A 16,356-nucleotide genomic window follows, 5' to 3' on the forward strand; every position below is an offset into this window, starting at 1 on the left:
GAGAATAGCACAGGTAGCAACATGACAATACAATGGACTATACTTATTGTAGGTTAGAGTTTCAAAGAACAACACAGATGCTACAGTACCCTGCATAAGTACTATAATATTATGCTTAAAGTGCTACAGTAATAGCACTATAGTACAAAGGATTCCTGAGACTAGCACGGGCACTCACAGGTTCCTATCAAGGCCGTGTTGATTATAGGTTGGAATTTTTGAGATTATCATGGTAATTGCTATATTATATTATTATCGTGCTTGCTGCTACAATCCCGTACTGAGTGCTACAGTTTTGGTGAAAACACTTGTTTGCATAATGTGATTGTCCCATTTTCCCCAACAGCGTCATGAAAATGAAGCAATCTTGGTTTGCATATTGTGGTTGTCCCGTTCTCCCCAACAGCATGACGAAGATGAAGCATCCTTCGTTTGAATTGGTCAAGTTGGTACTCCTATCCAGATCAAAATATGCCTTAAAATTTGAGGAAATGATATAGTTTAGGGGTGTATAATGAATAGGGACATTGAATGCAATTGTCCGATTAGATCAAGAGTGTTTTTATTTAAAACATTTTTCATACATGTTTTTCATTTTTTTAGAAACGATGCCGAAAAACCGTTATGTGTGTTAAAGGGAAATTAGTTTTCCATTTTTTTAATTATTTTTTTAAGTTCTCTAGAGAAACAAATTCTAAAAAAAAAAAAACATATAAATGCTTAACTTACTTTAAAAACAGTTTATCCAAATATGGATAAAAAAAACTTGCTAGTTTTTGTTATTTGTTTATTTTGTAAATACTTTTTTTTAATAAGTGGCTAAGGTTGTAACTATCGAAAAGAATTAAAGGTATTTTCCTTCCAAATAAATCACTTATCCTTTTTCTTAACCACTAATAAGTGATTTTCTCGTCACCTTCCCTTTTTTTTAGGAAAAATGGTTGCTATTTTCCTTTTGCTACTCAAAAATAATAATAATAATAATAATAATAATAATAGAATACATCTTTACCCACTATGCCTAATTGTGGCTCTACACGGTCAAAGTCATCAAACCTTCAAACTAAAGTAAGTTTTTTATAAATCGATGGCAAGCACCTTTTTATTTTTTATTTTTTCATTATGTTTGAGAGGTTTCAAACTCGAAAACATCCCAAATAAAAGCAAGATAGAAAACCACTATGCTATGTCTTGGTTCCTCAAACTAAAGTAAATAGTTCGCATACTAACCAAGCAAATTAAAATAAAAATTTTTTTATTTTATTAGCTAAACTTAAAACATAAAATTAAAATTCCAAAATAAAAACAGAAAATATAACTAAAGAGCTCATAGCCCAGAATACTTGGTCTTATGAAAGTATGACATTCAAAAGTCTCGAGTGCAAGACTCATAAAGAAACAGTGGTGATAACGGGGCACTGCAAATCTCTTATCCACTACTTAAAACCCATAAATCTGGATGATCAATCCCCACTCATAAACACCTTTACACATCACTTGTCCACATTTCATGAAAAAAAAATCCAAATAATATTTTTCAATGGAGTTTTTATGACCACCCCTACCAACAAGGAGGAGTTTTTGTGGCCACCCCTTCCAACAAGCCATTTATAGAAGTGATTTTGAAGAGGGACAAAAAGTCGGTAAAAGCATTTTCTAATACATAAACGTCCTTTTTCATGATTATATCGAACTAATTATTTTTTCTATTGGCATTTTATGATTTTCCATGCCTTAGCTCCAATACAGTTAATCCACTCCTATTTTTCTTAATTTCCGATTATTAATGGGTACAACCCATCACTTTAATACCAAATAAAAACCCAATTAAAGAACAACCGTCTCTTACATTCCCCCCATTTCTCAAACAAACAACAGAATGCAAGATTTATGTTAAAAGAACAACACTAAACCCTTTGTTTGAAATTCTTATGAATATCGAATTGAAAACACATTTGTAATCTGTTTATCAGAGGGTATCATTTGATGACATATACATAAAATAACATCTCAAATGGTGACAGCTTTGCAGCTAATTACAGAAAGATGGGAATTTGATTTAGAAAAGAATGATGAGCTCACTAACATTCCTTCGACTTTTGCTGCTGTATCAACATCAACAACTACTGTATGCAATCCTTGCCCGACAACAAAAATTTTCCTACCAACAGCCACAAGTTGACATGGAGGTTGTGTGAGCTGGTGCGACAGCCTTCCCAGTGCCACCCATTCTTCACTGCTCTTTTGCCAAATCATGAGCCTCGTCCCTGAAGTTTCATCCAACATGTAGAGAGTGCCGTCAATGACAACAGTCGGCCCACAACAGGAAGCCAAGTCATTGTTGGTCTTGTTCCACCTACAACATGAGGGATCACATACACCTGCATAAGGGAAATTCCAAATCTTGTGGATAGTGTGTATTTTGCCATCTAAAGGGATGACCTTGACAATGTCATTGAGTGGAATTTGGATTTCATTAGAGCTCCAACTGTTTGAATGTGAGTCATAAACATCCAGTGATTGTTGATCAACAATGCTCATGCCATTCCCACCAATAATGTAGAGTTTCTCATCCAAAACAGTCGATAAAAAATAGCACCTGCAATAAAAATAAATCAATTCTCTATCCTGTAATTTTCTTTGTTGATTAAGCCAACGAATCAACAAAGATTATAAAAGGCATATGAGAAATTATTATTATTGCTAAAATATTGAAAATATTGTTTTGTGCAGCCATTATCAAACTTAAATAAAACAAATCTTATAAAACAGAAGAGCCCCGGAAAAAAGAACATGCACATCATAGTAAGAATCTATAGTTGTGCTTTGGAGTTTCCCAGACCACACGAGTTAAAAGAAACATAATCTTCATACGTTGTTTCAGATGGATGTTCAATAACTAGAATATACACACCACAATTTGAGGTTTAGCAATGGCATACTTACATATGCAAGACCCTCAATGAGCCAAATTGTGATCTGGATTCATTCATTGCACTAATTAATAAGGTGACCGCCAAGAAAAATTTACATATATCAGTAAACATTCACTTGTACTAAACAAATATAATAGATCACATGCATTAGTTCATGATTGTTTTCAACTAAAGGCATAAGATCAAATGAAGAAGAATACCTGCCAGCCATGGGAGCCCCTTCCTCCCATTTATTTGCAGAAGGAACATAGCAATAAACTGCACCTGTTGTACATCCAGGGAAGCCACAATTACTGAACAAATATAATTTCTTCCCCAGAGCTTCTAAGACCAGTCCTTTCTTCTCAGAGAACTGAGTAGGGACATCCCCATGAAGTTTCCAGCATCGGCTAGCTGGTTCTGGATATAATACATAAGAGCAATTTCTTCCCGTCGTATTGTCTCTACACAATGCATAAATCAAAGATTCCTCCAGATTATTCTTCTGGCGGCAAGAAGCCCACTCTTCACTACCCAATAAGGCTTTCCATCTCCTTGAAACACACCTCAGAACATGATGATAGCGGAGCGGGACTCTTGCTAAGCAAAGAAGTGCAATATCATCAGGTAGGCCAGGTATAAAAGGAAAATTTGAACCATTGATGAGCCCACATTCCTCAGTTATACTTCCAAAAGATGTCATGGTTATGGTGTCTCAGACCTGGGGGAAGAAAAGAGTTGGGATTGGGATGATCACAATATTTTCAAAAATATTTTATGTGCTATATCAGTAAATAACCATATTGATACAAATGAAAGCATTAATTATGAAATGCATAAAATTTTCCTCACTTCACCAAAACACTAGACGAAAACATAATGGAAGGAGAAAATATTTTCTTTTACAACTTCCTACAACATTTTCATTCCATGCTATTTTCTTCATCTAAACAAGCACAACAAAACATTTTCCACAAAATTTCATCAGTAACCAAACAAAAATTCAACCTTTTTCCGGAAGAGAATAAAAGGACTAGTGAAGAAATTTGAAAAAAAAAAAAAAGAAATTTGAAGAAAAGAAAATCACAAGCAGACTGAAATTATACAATTTGGTTCAGACTCGACCACCATTGTGCACAAATTCCCACACAAAGCAATGCATCCACAAAAATAATCACTATATGAACCAAAAAGATCATAAAAAAAAATAAATAAATAAATCAAATTTCTGGCTGATCACCAAACCCTAGATCACAATATACGATGAACAAAACCAAAATCGGAATCCAATCAAAGGGATCTAAGAAGATGGAAATCATCGGAAGAACATAAAGATAAGAATGAATTCCATGGATTTGACCTTACTGGAAGGACGATGAGGAACCGAAGATCGACGGAGAGTGAAGAAGTCGTGGGTGCTCGTCTTCGTCGAGGCGACTCTTTTACCGATGTACGTTATTTCTAGTTTGGAAAAAGGGATTCTGATTAACGGCAACAAAAGAGTCCCCCTTCTGCTTTGCGTGCGCCCAAATGTTCAAGGTTAAATAAGAGGGACGAAGTTCAACAAATATTCATTATAAAAAATGAAAAAGAAAAATTATTGTTTATAGTTAAAAATTATTTTTTAACCCTAACAGTTTCAAAACATCCCAGACAGCCCCCTCTAACTTCTGAATTTACCATACAGTCATTCCTTTTTACTTCACTTCAATTTTTGCTCCATACAGCTCATTTTGTCTAGTTCATTTAATTGAATTCCATATTTACCCTTGGCAATAGTGGAAAAAACACACATCATCCTTTTGAAAATTTTACTTTTAACTATCAAATCACCCAATTATTTTGCCTTTTTTCGAACATTTTTTAGAAGACCTTGAACCTCACCGCACATCTCTAATGGGCTTCGACTTTTTTAATCGCCGCTCTGTTGCTATAGATTCTTCGGGTTCGCCTTCTAGTTTGACAGCAAAGTCGGGTGGGAAAGGCTCGACCTTGGAGAGGAAGACGTCGGCGAGGATCGATATACCAATGGGGGATATGCTGTGCTTTGGAGAACCGAAGAAATCTGATGGGCGGAAGGAGGATGAGGAGGGTGAGAGGTATTAGGTGTTTTGTAAGAAAGGGAGGAAGAGGCTTGAGATAGAGAACCGATTTATGTCGATCCCCTTGGACATTCTGAATTGGTACATGTGCGTGTGTGTTTTTTTTAATTCCTATTTATCCAATTTATGTCCATTTTTTTGTATGGATAAATTTGAAATTGTCAGAATGTTTATCATGGGGCTGATTGTTAGGAGCGCGTTAGCTTAAACACAAACCCAAAGTGATAAACGGAAACAAGGTAATTAAAACAAAAATAACTACTGTTAAACAGAAACTAAGACTATTAAATGGAAACGTATTAACTTAAACAGAAACCCGGATTGATAAACAGAAACAAGATAACTTAAACAAAAAAACTATTAGTAAAATATAATAAATGTATTCATAAATAGAAACCAAAACTATTAAACTCAAACTAGTAAACTTAATCACATATGCATTAACATATAATGTAAAACTATTGAAACCCAACAAATTAAAAGTAAAACATTTAACAATGCGCTTTAACGTAATTAGATAAATATAAACGAGTAAACTTAAACAGTAACGGAGACTGTTACACGGAAACATGTTAACTTAAACGAAAATCGGGATTGATAAACAAAAACAACTATTGTTAAACATAAAATGTTAAAATTTATATTTATATTTAATGTACTTCTTCAACTTCTAATAACTCATATTCAAATTCACATTTTTTTTAAATTATATTTTAAATAAAGATAATTTTGAAACCATAATAAAAATTAATTAATAATTAGAGAGGATTTGAGGGGATAATAATTTCTAAATTCAGAGGGAAATATTGATAGAAATTTGCATGATTTAAAGGAGTGCTGTAAAATAGTCTAGAGTTTATAGAACAAGAATTAATTGAGAATTAGAGAGAATTTGAGGGGATAATATGCAAATAAGCCGATAAATTAGATAAGCATTTAATACTAAAGAAGCGAAGAAAGAGAAAGAGAGGTTGTGAACGGGGATGTGTCCCTATCGTTCTTCTCTTCTTTGCTCCCTTCACTGGGCCATGAATCCCTCGCTTTGCAAAGCTCGGAGGCGAAAAGCTCCATCATTTCTCTCGGTCGCCTCATTCAACTCGGAGCCGGAGGGATTGATCCATATATCCATAAAGTTCTTGTTCTTGTTTTTTCTATTTTGTTTAATTGATTTGGTGATGGTTTTGGCATTTGACATTGAAGATTGAAACTTTTTTGGATCATTTTATTGATTTGTTAGTAATTTTGGTTGTTTGATTTTGGCTAGAATCGATTTGAATGGTTGTTGTTGATTGTCAGGTGATCGTTTTTATGTGATCTATATTGCAATGGATGAGCGCGTTAGCTTAAACACAAACCTGGATTGATAAATGGAAACAAGGTAATTTAAACAAAAATAACTATTGTTAAGCATAAACCAAGAATATTAAACGGAAACGTGTTAGGTTAAACAGAACCGGGATTGATAAACGGAAACAAGATAACTTAAACAAAAATTAAACATAAAAAGCGTATTTGTAAACAAAAACCAAATCTATCAATGTTATTGTGGTTTCATTCTTGACATGTTAGGTAGGGGTGAGCAAAAAATCCGAATCCGATGATCCGATCCGATATCCGGTTTTTTTACCCGAATTTTTTGGGTACCCAATCCGAAAAAGAGGGTCGGGTACCCGGTCCGAATTTTTAAGGTGAAAACCGGATCGGATACGGGTCGGGAGAAATTAAAAATCGGGTATCCGAATCCGATCCGGTTTTTAATATATTCGTTTATATATATAATTATATATAGATAGATAATTAGATATATAATAAATTAAATTTTATATGGTTTAAAAAGTAAAAAAGAAAAAAAATCCAAATCCCTCATTTAAACCCTTGAAGATAAATTTTTTTCTTTTTTACTTTTTAGACCATATAAAATTTAAATTTATTATATATATTAATAAATTTAAAATTTTACGAGGGTGTAAGTAGAAAAAAATAAAAAACCCCCGTTTAAATACTTAAAGAGTTACTTATATATAGTTATATTATATATACATATTAATAAATTTAAACTCTTCTAGGATTAAAAGTAAAAGGAAAAAAATTCCAAATCTTTATGTCTAAGATTGGTGAAACTCTTTATTATGTTTTTGACTGTTTTTGTGGGGAGAATAATGTAAGGTTTTAATCCTCTTTATAAGTTACAAGTTTCTCATATGAATGTTGATGTTGTTATATATATCCATGGAGGAGATAAAACTTAAATTTGGATCCGGATATCCGATATCCGATCCGGTTTAAACCGGGTACCCGATTTAAACCGGGTTGGATACGGGTCAAGCTTTTGCTGATCCGAAAAATAGGGTACCCGATCCGGTTTTAAAAACCGGGTCGGGTACCCGGTTTTGCTCACCCCTAATGTTAGGTACCTTTCTACAAAATAGTTTTGCAAGTGACACACCCATTTCGTGTGTGTAGCGCAAGTGCACGGGTTGTCGAAGTAATAAAGTACCCTGGTGAGTGGGCAGTCATATCTATAGAGAATAGTGCTCAAAAACACAAGTATTGTTATTTAACTATAGTGAAAATGATTGATGAGTTGTGTGAACAATATTAATGCAAAGAAAAATAAAGAAAAAAAAGGAAGAGAAGCAATAGAAGTAAGGAGAGACAATCGATATAAGATGGGGCACCTGTACATTGCTCACCCTAGGACTATTGTTTCAAGTGCAAGACTAATCATTATGCCTTCTAATGGATGTTTAATTAGTCGTGGAAATCCTAAACCACACGTTCCCAAACCTAAGGTCAACTATGACTAATCCTACACTACGCCCCACCGGAAAGAAATAGTCTTGACACCTCACACTGTGTGGAGTTGCATAAAGCTCTAGGGACTCCAAGGATAAACCCTATTCCCTAATATATAGCCAACCCTTTGGTCCAGACGAAAGACACTAGTTACAATTAAACCCCATCACTAAGGATTACTTCAACGCTTCACTCTGTTGCTTGTGCAACTAAGCCCCAACGGAATTTGTCTCGTACCACTTCACTCTATCATGACCGCAAAGAACTCTTTGAACATGGAGCTAGGATAAATTACATCGGAAAGGAAAAGGGGATGTTCCGCTACCTCTCAACTCACTCTCTCGACCCTCTCCAACCATGCTTTGTCTAACCCTCATAGTGTGCCACTCATCCACAAGGATTACCAAGATAGATTCTCAACCCTAGTGTCACTCTAAGGGAAAATCAATACAACAAGCATTCAAGGTTGGAACTTAATTTAAACATCAATTAAACAAGCAAAACAAGAGTCAATAAAACAAAATCATCCTAGGGTTTACAAGTCCAAGCACCCACAGGGGTTTAGCTCTCCATGGAGCAAGATACAATCAATAATGAAATCGAATGTAAAAGCATGCAATCCATAAGTAAAACCCCCCTCGTAGTCCGAATCGATGGTCTTGTGGAGTTGCCTCGTCTTCTCCAAGGGTTCCCTTGTCAAGCCTAGGGCACACCTCGCCGAATCGATGCCGATGAAAGCTCTCCCAATAACTATCTTCCAAAGGAACGCGATGTCGAAGGCCGTAGAACCACTCCAAAGACCTAGCCAAAGCCTCTCCAAACGCTAGCCATGAGCGCCTCCAAAGATGGTGAAAAGTTGAGAAAAAGATCCTTCAAAACGTCTGAAATTGCGGCTTTTATAGGGGCTGGAATCGGGCATCCACACGGCGTGTGGATTTGTAGACTTGAGTTTTTCCGCGCGCTGTGAACAGTAACTGCTACAGTGATTTGCTACAACATCTGCAACAATACTTCTCCATAATGCTCCCGAATCCACTCTTTTCATTGAGGCCACATGAATGGGCACACATTCATGCGGTATATTGCGTCGCGTCTTCAATTAAACCACATTGACGAAGATCTTTCTAGTATTACACAAGTCGGAACACATGAGTGCGACTGTCTTTGTGCCCTTCCAATTTGTATGTTCGCTCGAGCACAATGGAGGTTCGCACACACTCACATATCTTTGAGCACAACTTTTGTCTTTAAATTTGTTCACTCCAAGACTTCATCAACAAATGCATCCACGATCTACTTTTGGTTCCTTTCTTTCGCAATTATCTCCACAACCCTAGATGCACAAAAGAACACAAATACTCATGCATAAGCGATAAAATCTGAGAAAAATAATGCTCGATGTAAGAAAAGAACACTTTATATTACTAATACACAAGAACTTATCAAACTCCCCCACACTTAAGGTTTTGCTTGTCCTCAAGCAAAAATAAAACATTAAAGCATATAAGAAGGCAAAGTTGAAAGTGCTTAACCGTAGGTTCACCAAAAGCATGCAAGGGAAGCATTCTACAAGTGAGGAAAAATTTCAACACTGAATATGAAAAATCAATGCTCTAGTTAAAAACTTGAATAAAAAAAGGACAACAACCCGAAATAGTGTAAGTATCTATAAACTCACTCAAGTCAACCCTAACGTATACTCCTTAAAGCTCTAAGTGAGAGGGACTTATTTATGTACAACAAGAAAAGAGAAGATAGGTAGCCCTTTCCTAAGCGGCCGTTAAGGTGGTTTTCACACTTTCGATGCGGTAGCTCTTTCTGCATGGGTGGTAGCTTTCACTCATCTCATGAGATAGCTCTTTCTCTCACTAGGGCATAAATAGTATCCGACATATGAGAGTAGCTTCATACTTCATAGATGGTAGCTCTTTTCACCCCCAATGCACAAAAAAAAACAAACATAACTGTTTTTTTCAACAAAATTAAAACAAGAAACAAACTAAAATAGTCCCTTAAACGTCGAACTTGAGTTTCCGCAAGGTTTAATGAGTGAGTAGTGCAACAAGTGTCAATCGAGCAAAAATTCCTAGGAATTCAAATAAAACTAGAGCATGAGAAAATTCAATGTTAAAAATTCTCCTAAACTCAAGAATACAAACATTGCAACTAAGGTGAACCGCCATTAGCTACATGAGCATGAACAATGAAACATAAGTATAGAACATGTGTAATGTGAACTCTCCCCACACTTAAGATGTACATTGCCGTCAATGTACGCATGCAAGCACAATAAAATATAAAGCAATCAAAAACATGTGTGAATATGGGTAATTGAAACAATACTCCCCTGAACTCCCAATGGTACGTTTGATGGAGCTATATTCAATGAGAGTTGAGTTCCAATGGGTTGTGGAGCACATACGACCATGTGAATGTCACATTGACTGCGCCAATGACTATTCCTCAAATTCCAGACTCACAAGACCATCTGCACGTATACACAAGGAGGTTCAGTGAAGCTCAATAAAAACAAAAATAATAAACTCTGAACGTATTGCAGGTGCTCGCAAAAGAGATGAAATAACTATGCAAATGTGAAATGATTATTGTAACTATCGTAGAAATGTAATATAAATGTGTGTAAGATTATCAATGTTGCCTTGTTTTGTTATTAAGTAATAGAATGTTGCCCTATGTAAGATTATCAATGATGTATAAGATTATTATTTATAAAACTCCTTTTTTGTTATTAAGTAATAGAATATCCGCAAATAATTCAAGAACCTAACCACAAATAAATGAGTATATCTCACATAAATAAATAGATCTCATAAACATAACGTCTTATATAAAAGAATGAAGTCATTGTGACAATAATAAAGATCCTCAAACATAAATTGCACGTAAGTAAATATAAAAAACATATATCATAACATTGTTTTTAATTAATCATTTGTCGAAGCCACAACACTTTCCGATCTTCTTTGATGATACTCAAGAAGATTTCACGATTATCCTTGTCTTTAAATAATGTTGTAACTTTGACAAACTCTTCATCTGAAAATAGATCGCACACCACATTAAATGGCGCCATGCATTCTCCTATGGTGTACTTCTCCTCTGGTTCTTTTTCATAGCATCAATATATCTATAAGTCTCAACTCGACGCATATCAATATATTGTTCTAAGAATGCCTCATGAACATTTTTTTCGCTTTTGGTCATTTTTCCTTCTTTGTATATCATCTCCTAACCCTTGTCGTCTTGAACTACATGAACTTTGTGGTTGTGAAATATATGTTTGACTGCATGGAGGTTCCACTTGTGCAAAATCACGATCCTCTGTCTCTATTTCGGGTGTAAACAATGATTGGATGGGATCATTTGGAGCCGGAATGCTTAGAGATGGAGTGTCCATTAGCACGTTTGCATAATAATCTACATCACGAAAGCGTCTTCCTTCTGCATATCTCCCTAATTTATTACTAAATCTTTAAAGAAAACATTGGTAAACAACACTTTTTTACCCTCATAAATCTCCTGCAATGCTGTGAAATATGGAAAAGGGTTTTTGATGCCATCTCTTGCTTTTTTATTTCTCTGTATATTTTGATGAAAGTGTTTAAAAGAAATTATTGCATTAAGTTTGCAAATTATGTGATAAAAATATATACCTCAAGTAGTGGTGCCCAAACTTCTTTAGTGGCTTCTACCATATTTTTTTCATAATCACATCCAAAGCCACTTAATTCGGTAAACCCCTTCAGAAGTTTGTAAATTTTTTTTATCTCCTGTTCTAATGCTTTAACTTGTACAACAGTGCATTTTAAATTATGGAATTTCGTTACCATGTCACCAATATTCTATTCCATGCTTCTTTAGTTCATCCATTTTGTGAGCGGTACTCTGGAACGTTATAATCGCCTAATAATTTCACTAGATGAGCCCTATGATTTTCATTCCATTTAGCCCTTGTATCGGTCTTCTCTTGATTTGCCATCTATTCAAAGCCAACAAATTCATTAAGGAGGTATTTACGAAGGCAACGTATACTATGTATGATAGATGTAAACATATCTCTAATCATATAAATGAACATGTCTTCCTAATTATTGGTAGACTAACATGAATAATTAGGATAGATATGAAATAGCTCAGACCACTCAATAAATGAAGACAACTAACCTGGAATTTTAGACAAAGTTTGGGATAAAGAAGTGATACACTTTATTAATTACTAAACATCCATCAGTAGATCATATTCTCATAAATCTTTGTAGCTCATATTCGAAAATAGAACAAATCTAAGGAAAGTCAAACCAATTATGATGACAGCAAATTGAGCTTCCCAAAATCAATCCTTTCTTATCGGGAAACAGAATTATTGTCCAAAGATAACATATGCAATAAGAATTATATCCAAATACTATGAAAGACATAACTCCAAATAAATAAAATGATACTTTCTTAACTTTAAATACAATCCCATATTCTAAAAATAAATGTTTCACAATAAACTTTCTGAAGAACAATCATCAGTATCAACAATGGATAGCTGGCTAGACCGAATAACACCTAAATAAATTCAAATTTATTATAATATATTTTACTAATTATTTATCTTCTGTTTGTTTTTTTTCACTATTTCACTGAAAAGATCTCAAAAACAAAATTTGTTGTTTCTTACTAGTTAACATCAAATGTTTAAACATTAATCTCAGTTAATCAAGTAACATATTGATATTAACTCCATCAACAAAAAAAGTGGACAAAACTTAAACAATTCAAATATCTTTTATAAAACAACATCCAAGCAGGAACATCATATAGTAGTATTCCATAGAACAATTTCTAAAGAAGTGGATGACCAATTCAAAGATTTAATTACATCTGCATCACCATAAAAAGATTATTAAAATGATGATGATGTTATCATCCAATTGATATTCCCATCCATTTAAATAAGCATTGAACTCATCTATTAGAATAGACTCTTGCATACACACAAATTATCTCAAAATACATCACAAACTAAGGAGGGACCACTAATTATTTCTTGAACATGTTCTTTAAGAAAAGCTACAAGCCAATCCCAGTTGTTTATAACTTGGTCCTGGCCATGCTATGGTGTCATCCTGAAAACGTTGAGCTTGAAAAGGTCAAGGTTGTCCATTATCGTGCTGCTGTAAGTTCCTCCTAATTAATTATTCCTTCTCATCTATATATATCACAATTTTTCATATATATCAACATTTTAATAAAAAAAAATATTTAGCTTAATCTTATTATTTTTGTGTGTTTTTATAAATTTAATTAGGAATCAAAGCCATGGAGGTACACTAGACAAGAAACTAACATGGATAGGGAGGATATCAAGAAACTAGTGGCAAAATGGTGGGAAATTTACAATGATGAGTCCTTGGACTTCATTAAGGCAGAAGACAAGGTTGAGATTGAGGTTGAGGAGGAGGGGTTCTCAAAGCCTTTAATCATGGCAGCCATGCAAGAACCAACCATAGCTTACATCCCTACACCTTCTGCAACTTAATTAGCTAGTGCTTGTATACATAAATTACAAATAGCAAGAGACCAGAATATTATCAAACATTTGAGACAAGGGTATACATTAATCAAGCAGATATGAATGTATGTCATGAACTAAACCAATCATTTAATACACTATAATTCATAACCAGAGAGTCGAAACCCACATAAAGGCTCATAAACTCATCATACATCCTTTAGCACGGGCAATTGAATACTTATAGAAGGCAAAATCATTAAAAGAAACAATAAAACAAAGGATAGAAAACTTGTGTGATTTTTCCTAACTTTCAGGTTCACTAAGTAAATAAATCAAATGATTCATCGTCAATATCTAGAATGGTTGACTGACTAAGAAGAACATTCATCAATATATACAATGGATGGGATCTTTTACAGATTTAAAATGCAAAGTTGAGACCTTTGATTAAGAAAAAGGAAGAAACGGATTACATAGTAGATTTAGAGAAGCAAAAGAAACCATACCAGTCCCCTAATCAAAGTGTGGTGGCCGAAGGCGATCGGAGGCATGGTGACGGAGGCGTGGTGGCCAGAGGCGACCGGAGGCGTGGTGACGGAGGCGACCGGAGGCGTGGTGACGGAAGCGACCGGAGGCGTGGCGGCCAGCCCCTTTCCTTTCTCCTAATGGCCCAAGCACACTGATGGCAACCCCAACCCCTAGCCCGAAAAACAAAGGAACCAAAATATTTTGGTTCCCACCACTTTAAAAAATTACTATAAAATCCTATGTTTCCATAGTAATTTTAACCTATAAAAAGTATGTCCAAACACCCATTTCTAAAGTTTTCTATGTAATACTAAATTTCATAGGAATGAACACCATTCCTATGTAATTTAATGCCATCCAAACAGTGCCTTAGAGAAATTTTTTGAGAGAACAGAGAACCCACAGGGGTGTGTGGGTACCCATGTGGGTCGGGAGACATGGGCATGGGGAATTTCCACACGCCCGTGTGGATGTGTTCAGAGGTGAAAATTTCCATCCCGAGAGCACACAGGGGCCTATGTATGCCACTACGAAGCTCTCTTGTGGAGACACACGGGCATGGGTAATTTCCACACGCCCGTGTGGATGTACAAAACACTAAAGGCCGCAACTTTTCTTTATAATCTTGTTGCGCCTTTTCATTTTAAAATAGTCTCCACACTCGAAGAACACCTCTTCACCCCTCGCAAAGGGCTCTAGTTAGTTTTCCCCGAGAAGTTTTTCAAGTTTCATTTCATCGATAAGCTTCCTTTTCACCTTTCTCTTCGCCAATCTTCATTTCTTTTGCTCATTGTGGTCGATTCCTCATGGATTTCATGATTATATTGCTGTTGAATGTTGGTGAATGCTTTTAGAATGGATTTAGAAGACGTTGTGATGTATTGTGAGATTTTTGGAGGTTTTGGCCGTGTGGCTGTCATGCGCCGAAGGTCCACACAGGCGTGTGGAAATTTTTCACATGACCGCGTGGATTTCTGCAGAAATTGAATTCTAAGTTTCAATTGATTGATTTATTTTCATTTTTTGCAGGAATAGCTCGCAGATCGAAGAAAGCGGCCGGGAAGCGTCCTCGTGAGCCTTCGCCAGAGTAGATGGAGTTTGCTATTCCTGATCATCAGGTTCGATTTGAGCGTTTGGCAAAGCTCAGGTTTGGCCAGTCGAGATTTACAGACTTGAGTGCATTGAGAGAGATACAGATTAGGAGATGAAATGGTAGAGGAGGTTGAAGAGCTCCTTTTTGTGGGTAGCTGGAGGCGATTATTGTCCATTCGAGAGCCGGCTACCCGCATGTTGACACTAAAGGTGCTTGCGTCATTTGAGTTCGACAAATCTCACAGTAGTTTCGCAAACATTGACGCCATCCAATTCCGAACATTTGGATAGTACCACTAGCATGAGTGTTACGCAGTTCTCTTTCCGACTTGGTTTGTATGATGAGGCCTACACCGACACTGAGGAGTATGAGCAGTTGCCAACCGACTATCTAGGCAGTCTGACTCCTCAACACACTTAGAGGATGTTATATGGCCAGGGTCAGTACGAGCCAGGGGTCTCGAAGACCACGTGCCTGTCTCGACCTGCATACAGATACATCCACGCTGTTCTCAGCCGATCAGTGAACGGTCGTGGTGACAGTACAGGAGTTCTTAGTCGATAAGAGCAGCTCTACTTATATTCCATGGTATAGAGCAAGCCACTTCATCTAGGACACATCATGGCTGAGTACCTGCGTTATCAGGGTCAGTACGCCAGAGTTGGAGTGATATTCTCGGACCGATACATCACTAGACTCATCATGGGGATGGGTCTGCCGGACACGATCAGAGGTGCTGAGAAGATCGTCGTTTCGTCTCCCCTCAGACTAGGGACTATGAGATTGATGGGCCTGGAGATAGAGGCACCCTCTGACAGCACACGAGCCTCCTCCAGTGCACATATTCTCTCCAACTCGAGCCCATGATCGCTTTAAGAGGCTCGAGAGTGCTGTAGGGGTGTTGCAGTCAGACTTGGCTGACATTCACACGACACATGCTACGAACCATGCGCGAGGTGATGGCGTGTCTTGACACATTATAGCAGTTACTTGAGCGAAACGTGACCTTGCTTTTTGTTATGCGACCTCGAGCTCTACCAGCGTCATCATCTCCAACAACATCAGGATCGCCAGCAACAACAGTAGCATCCTTGCCTTTATTGAGTTTATCTTATTATTTTTCAGTTGTATCGAGTTATATTTCATTTTCATATTTTTGTAGACTCGATTTTATTTTGTTTGATGAGCTTTACTGAACCCCCTTGTGTATACATGCAGATGGTCTTGTGAGTCTTAGATTTAAAGAATAGTCATTGGCATAGTCAATGTGGTATTTCACATGGCCGTGTGTGCTCCACAACCTGTTGGAACTCAACCCTCTATGCATATAGCTCCATCAAATGCAACACTAAGAGTTCAGGGGAGTATTGTTTCAATTGTCTATCTCTACACACATGT

General features: G+C 36.2%; 2 protein-coding genes across 4 annotated transcripts; one reads left to right on the top strand and one right to left on the bottom strand.

Moving 5' to 3' along the window:
- Positions 1–1,920: 1,920 nt before the first annotated feature.
- LOC120271038 (F-box/kelch-repeat protein SKIP4-like) lies at positions 1,921–4,434 on the bottom strand. 3 transcript variants are annotated; one of them, XM_039278108.1, is made up of 4 exons: positions 4,276–4,434; positions 3,137–3,636; positions 2,443–2,599; positions 2,197–2,356 (listed from the first exon to the last, which is right to left on the bottom strand). In XM_039278108.1, exons 2-4 carry the CDS (start codon positions 3,616–3,618, stop codon positions 2,336–2,338), a joined length of 660 nt encoding a protein of 219 aa, XP_039134042.1. In that variant the 5' UTR covers positions 3,619–3,636; positions 4,276–4,434; the 3' UTR covers positions 2,197–2,335. The 3 variants fall into 3 exon arrangements, with proteins under 3 accessions (XP_039134036.1, XP_039134028.1, XP_039134042.1); XM_039278102.1 differs by having other exon boundaries at positions 1,921–2,599; positions 4,281–4,434; XM_039278094.1 differs by having other exon boundaries at positions 1,921–2,599.
- Positions 4,435–4,811: 377 nt separating this feature from the next.
- On the top strand, positions 4,812–13,454 carry LOC120258069 (galactinol synthase 1-like). Its single transcript, XM_039265414.1, has 3 exons — positions 4,812–5,007; positions 12,850–12,998; positions 13,131–13,454. The coding sequence occupies exons 1-3, from the start codon at positions 4,812–4,814 to the stop codon at positions 13,359–13,361; spliced, it is 576 nt and encodes a 191-aa protein (XP_039121348.1). The 3' UTR covers positions 13,362–13,454.
- The last annotated feature ends 2,902 nt before the right edge of the window (positions 13,455–16,356 follow it).

Source organism: Dioscorea cayenensis, chromosome 1 (assembly GCF_009730915.1).
Source record: "Dioscorea cayenensis subsp. rotundata cultivar TDr96_F1 chromosome 1, TDr96_F1_v2_PseudoChromosome.rev07_lg8_w22 25.fasta, whole genome shotgun sequence".
NCBI classification, from domain to species: domain Eukaryota; kingdom Viridiplantae; phylum Streptophyta; class Magnoliopsida; order Dioscoreales; family Dioscoreaceae; genus Dioscorea; species Dioscorea cayenensis.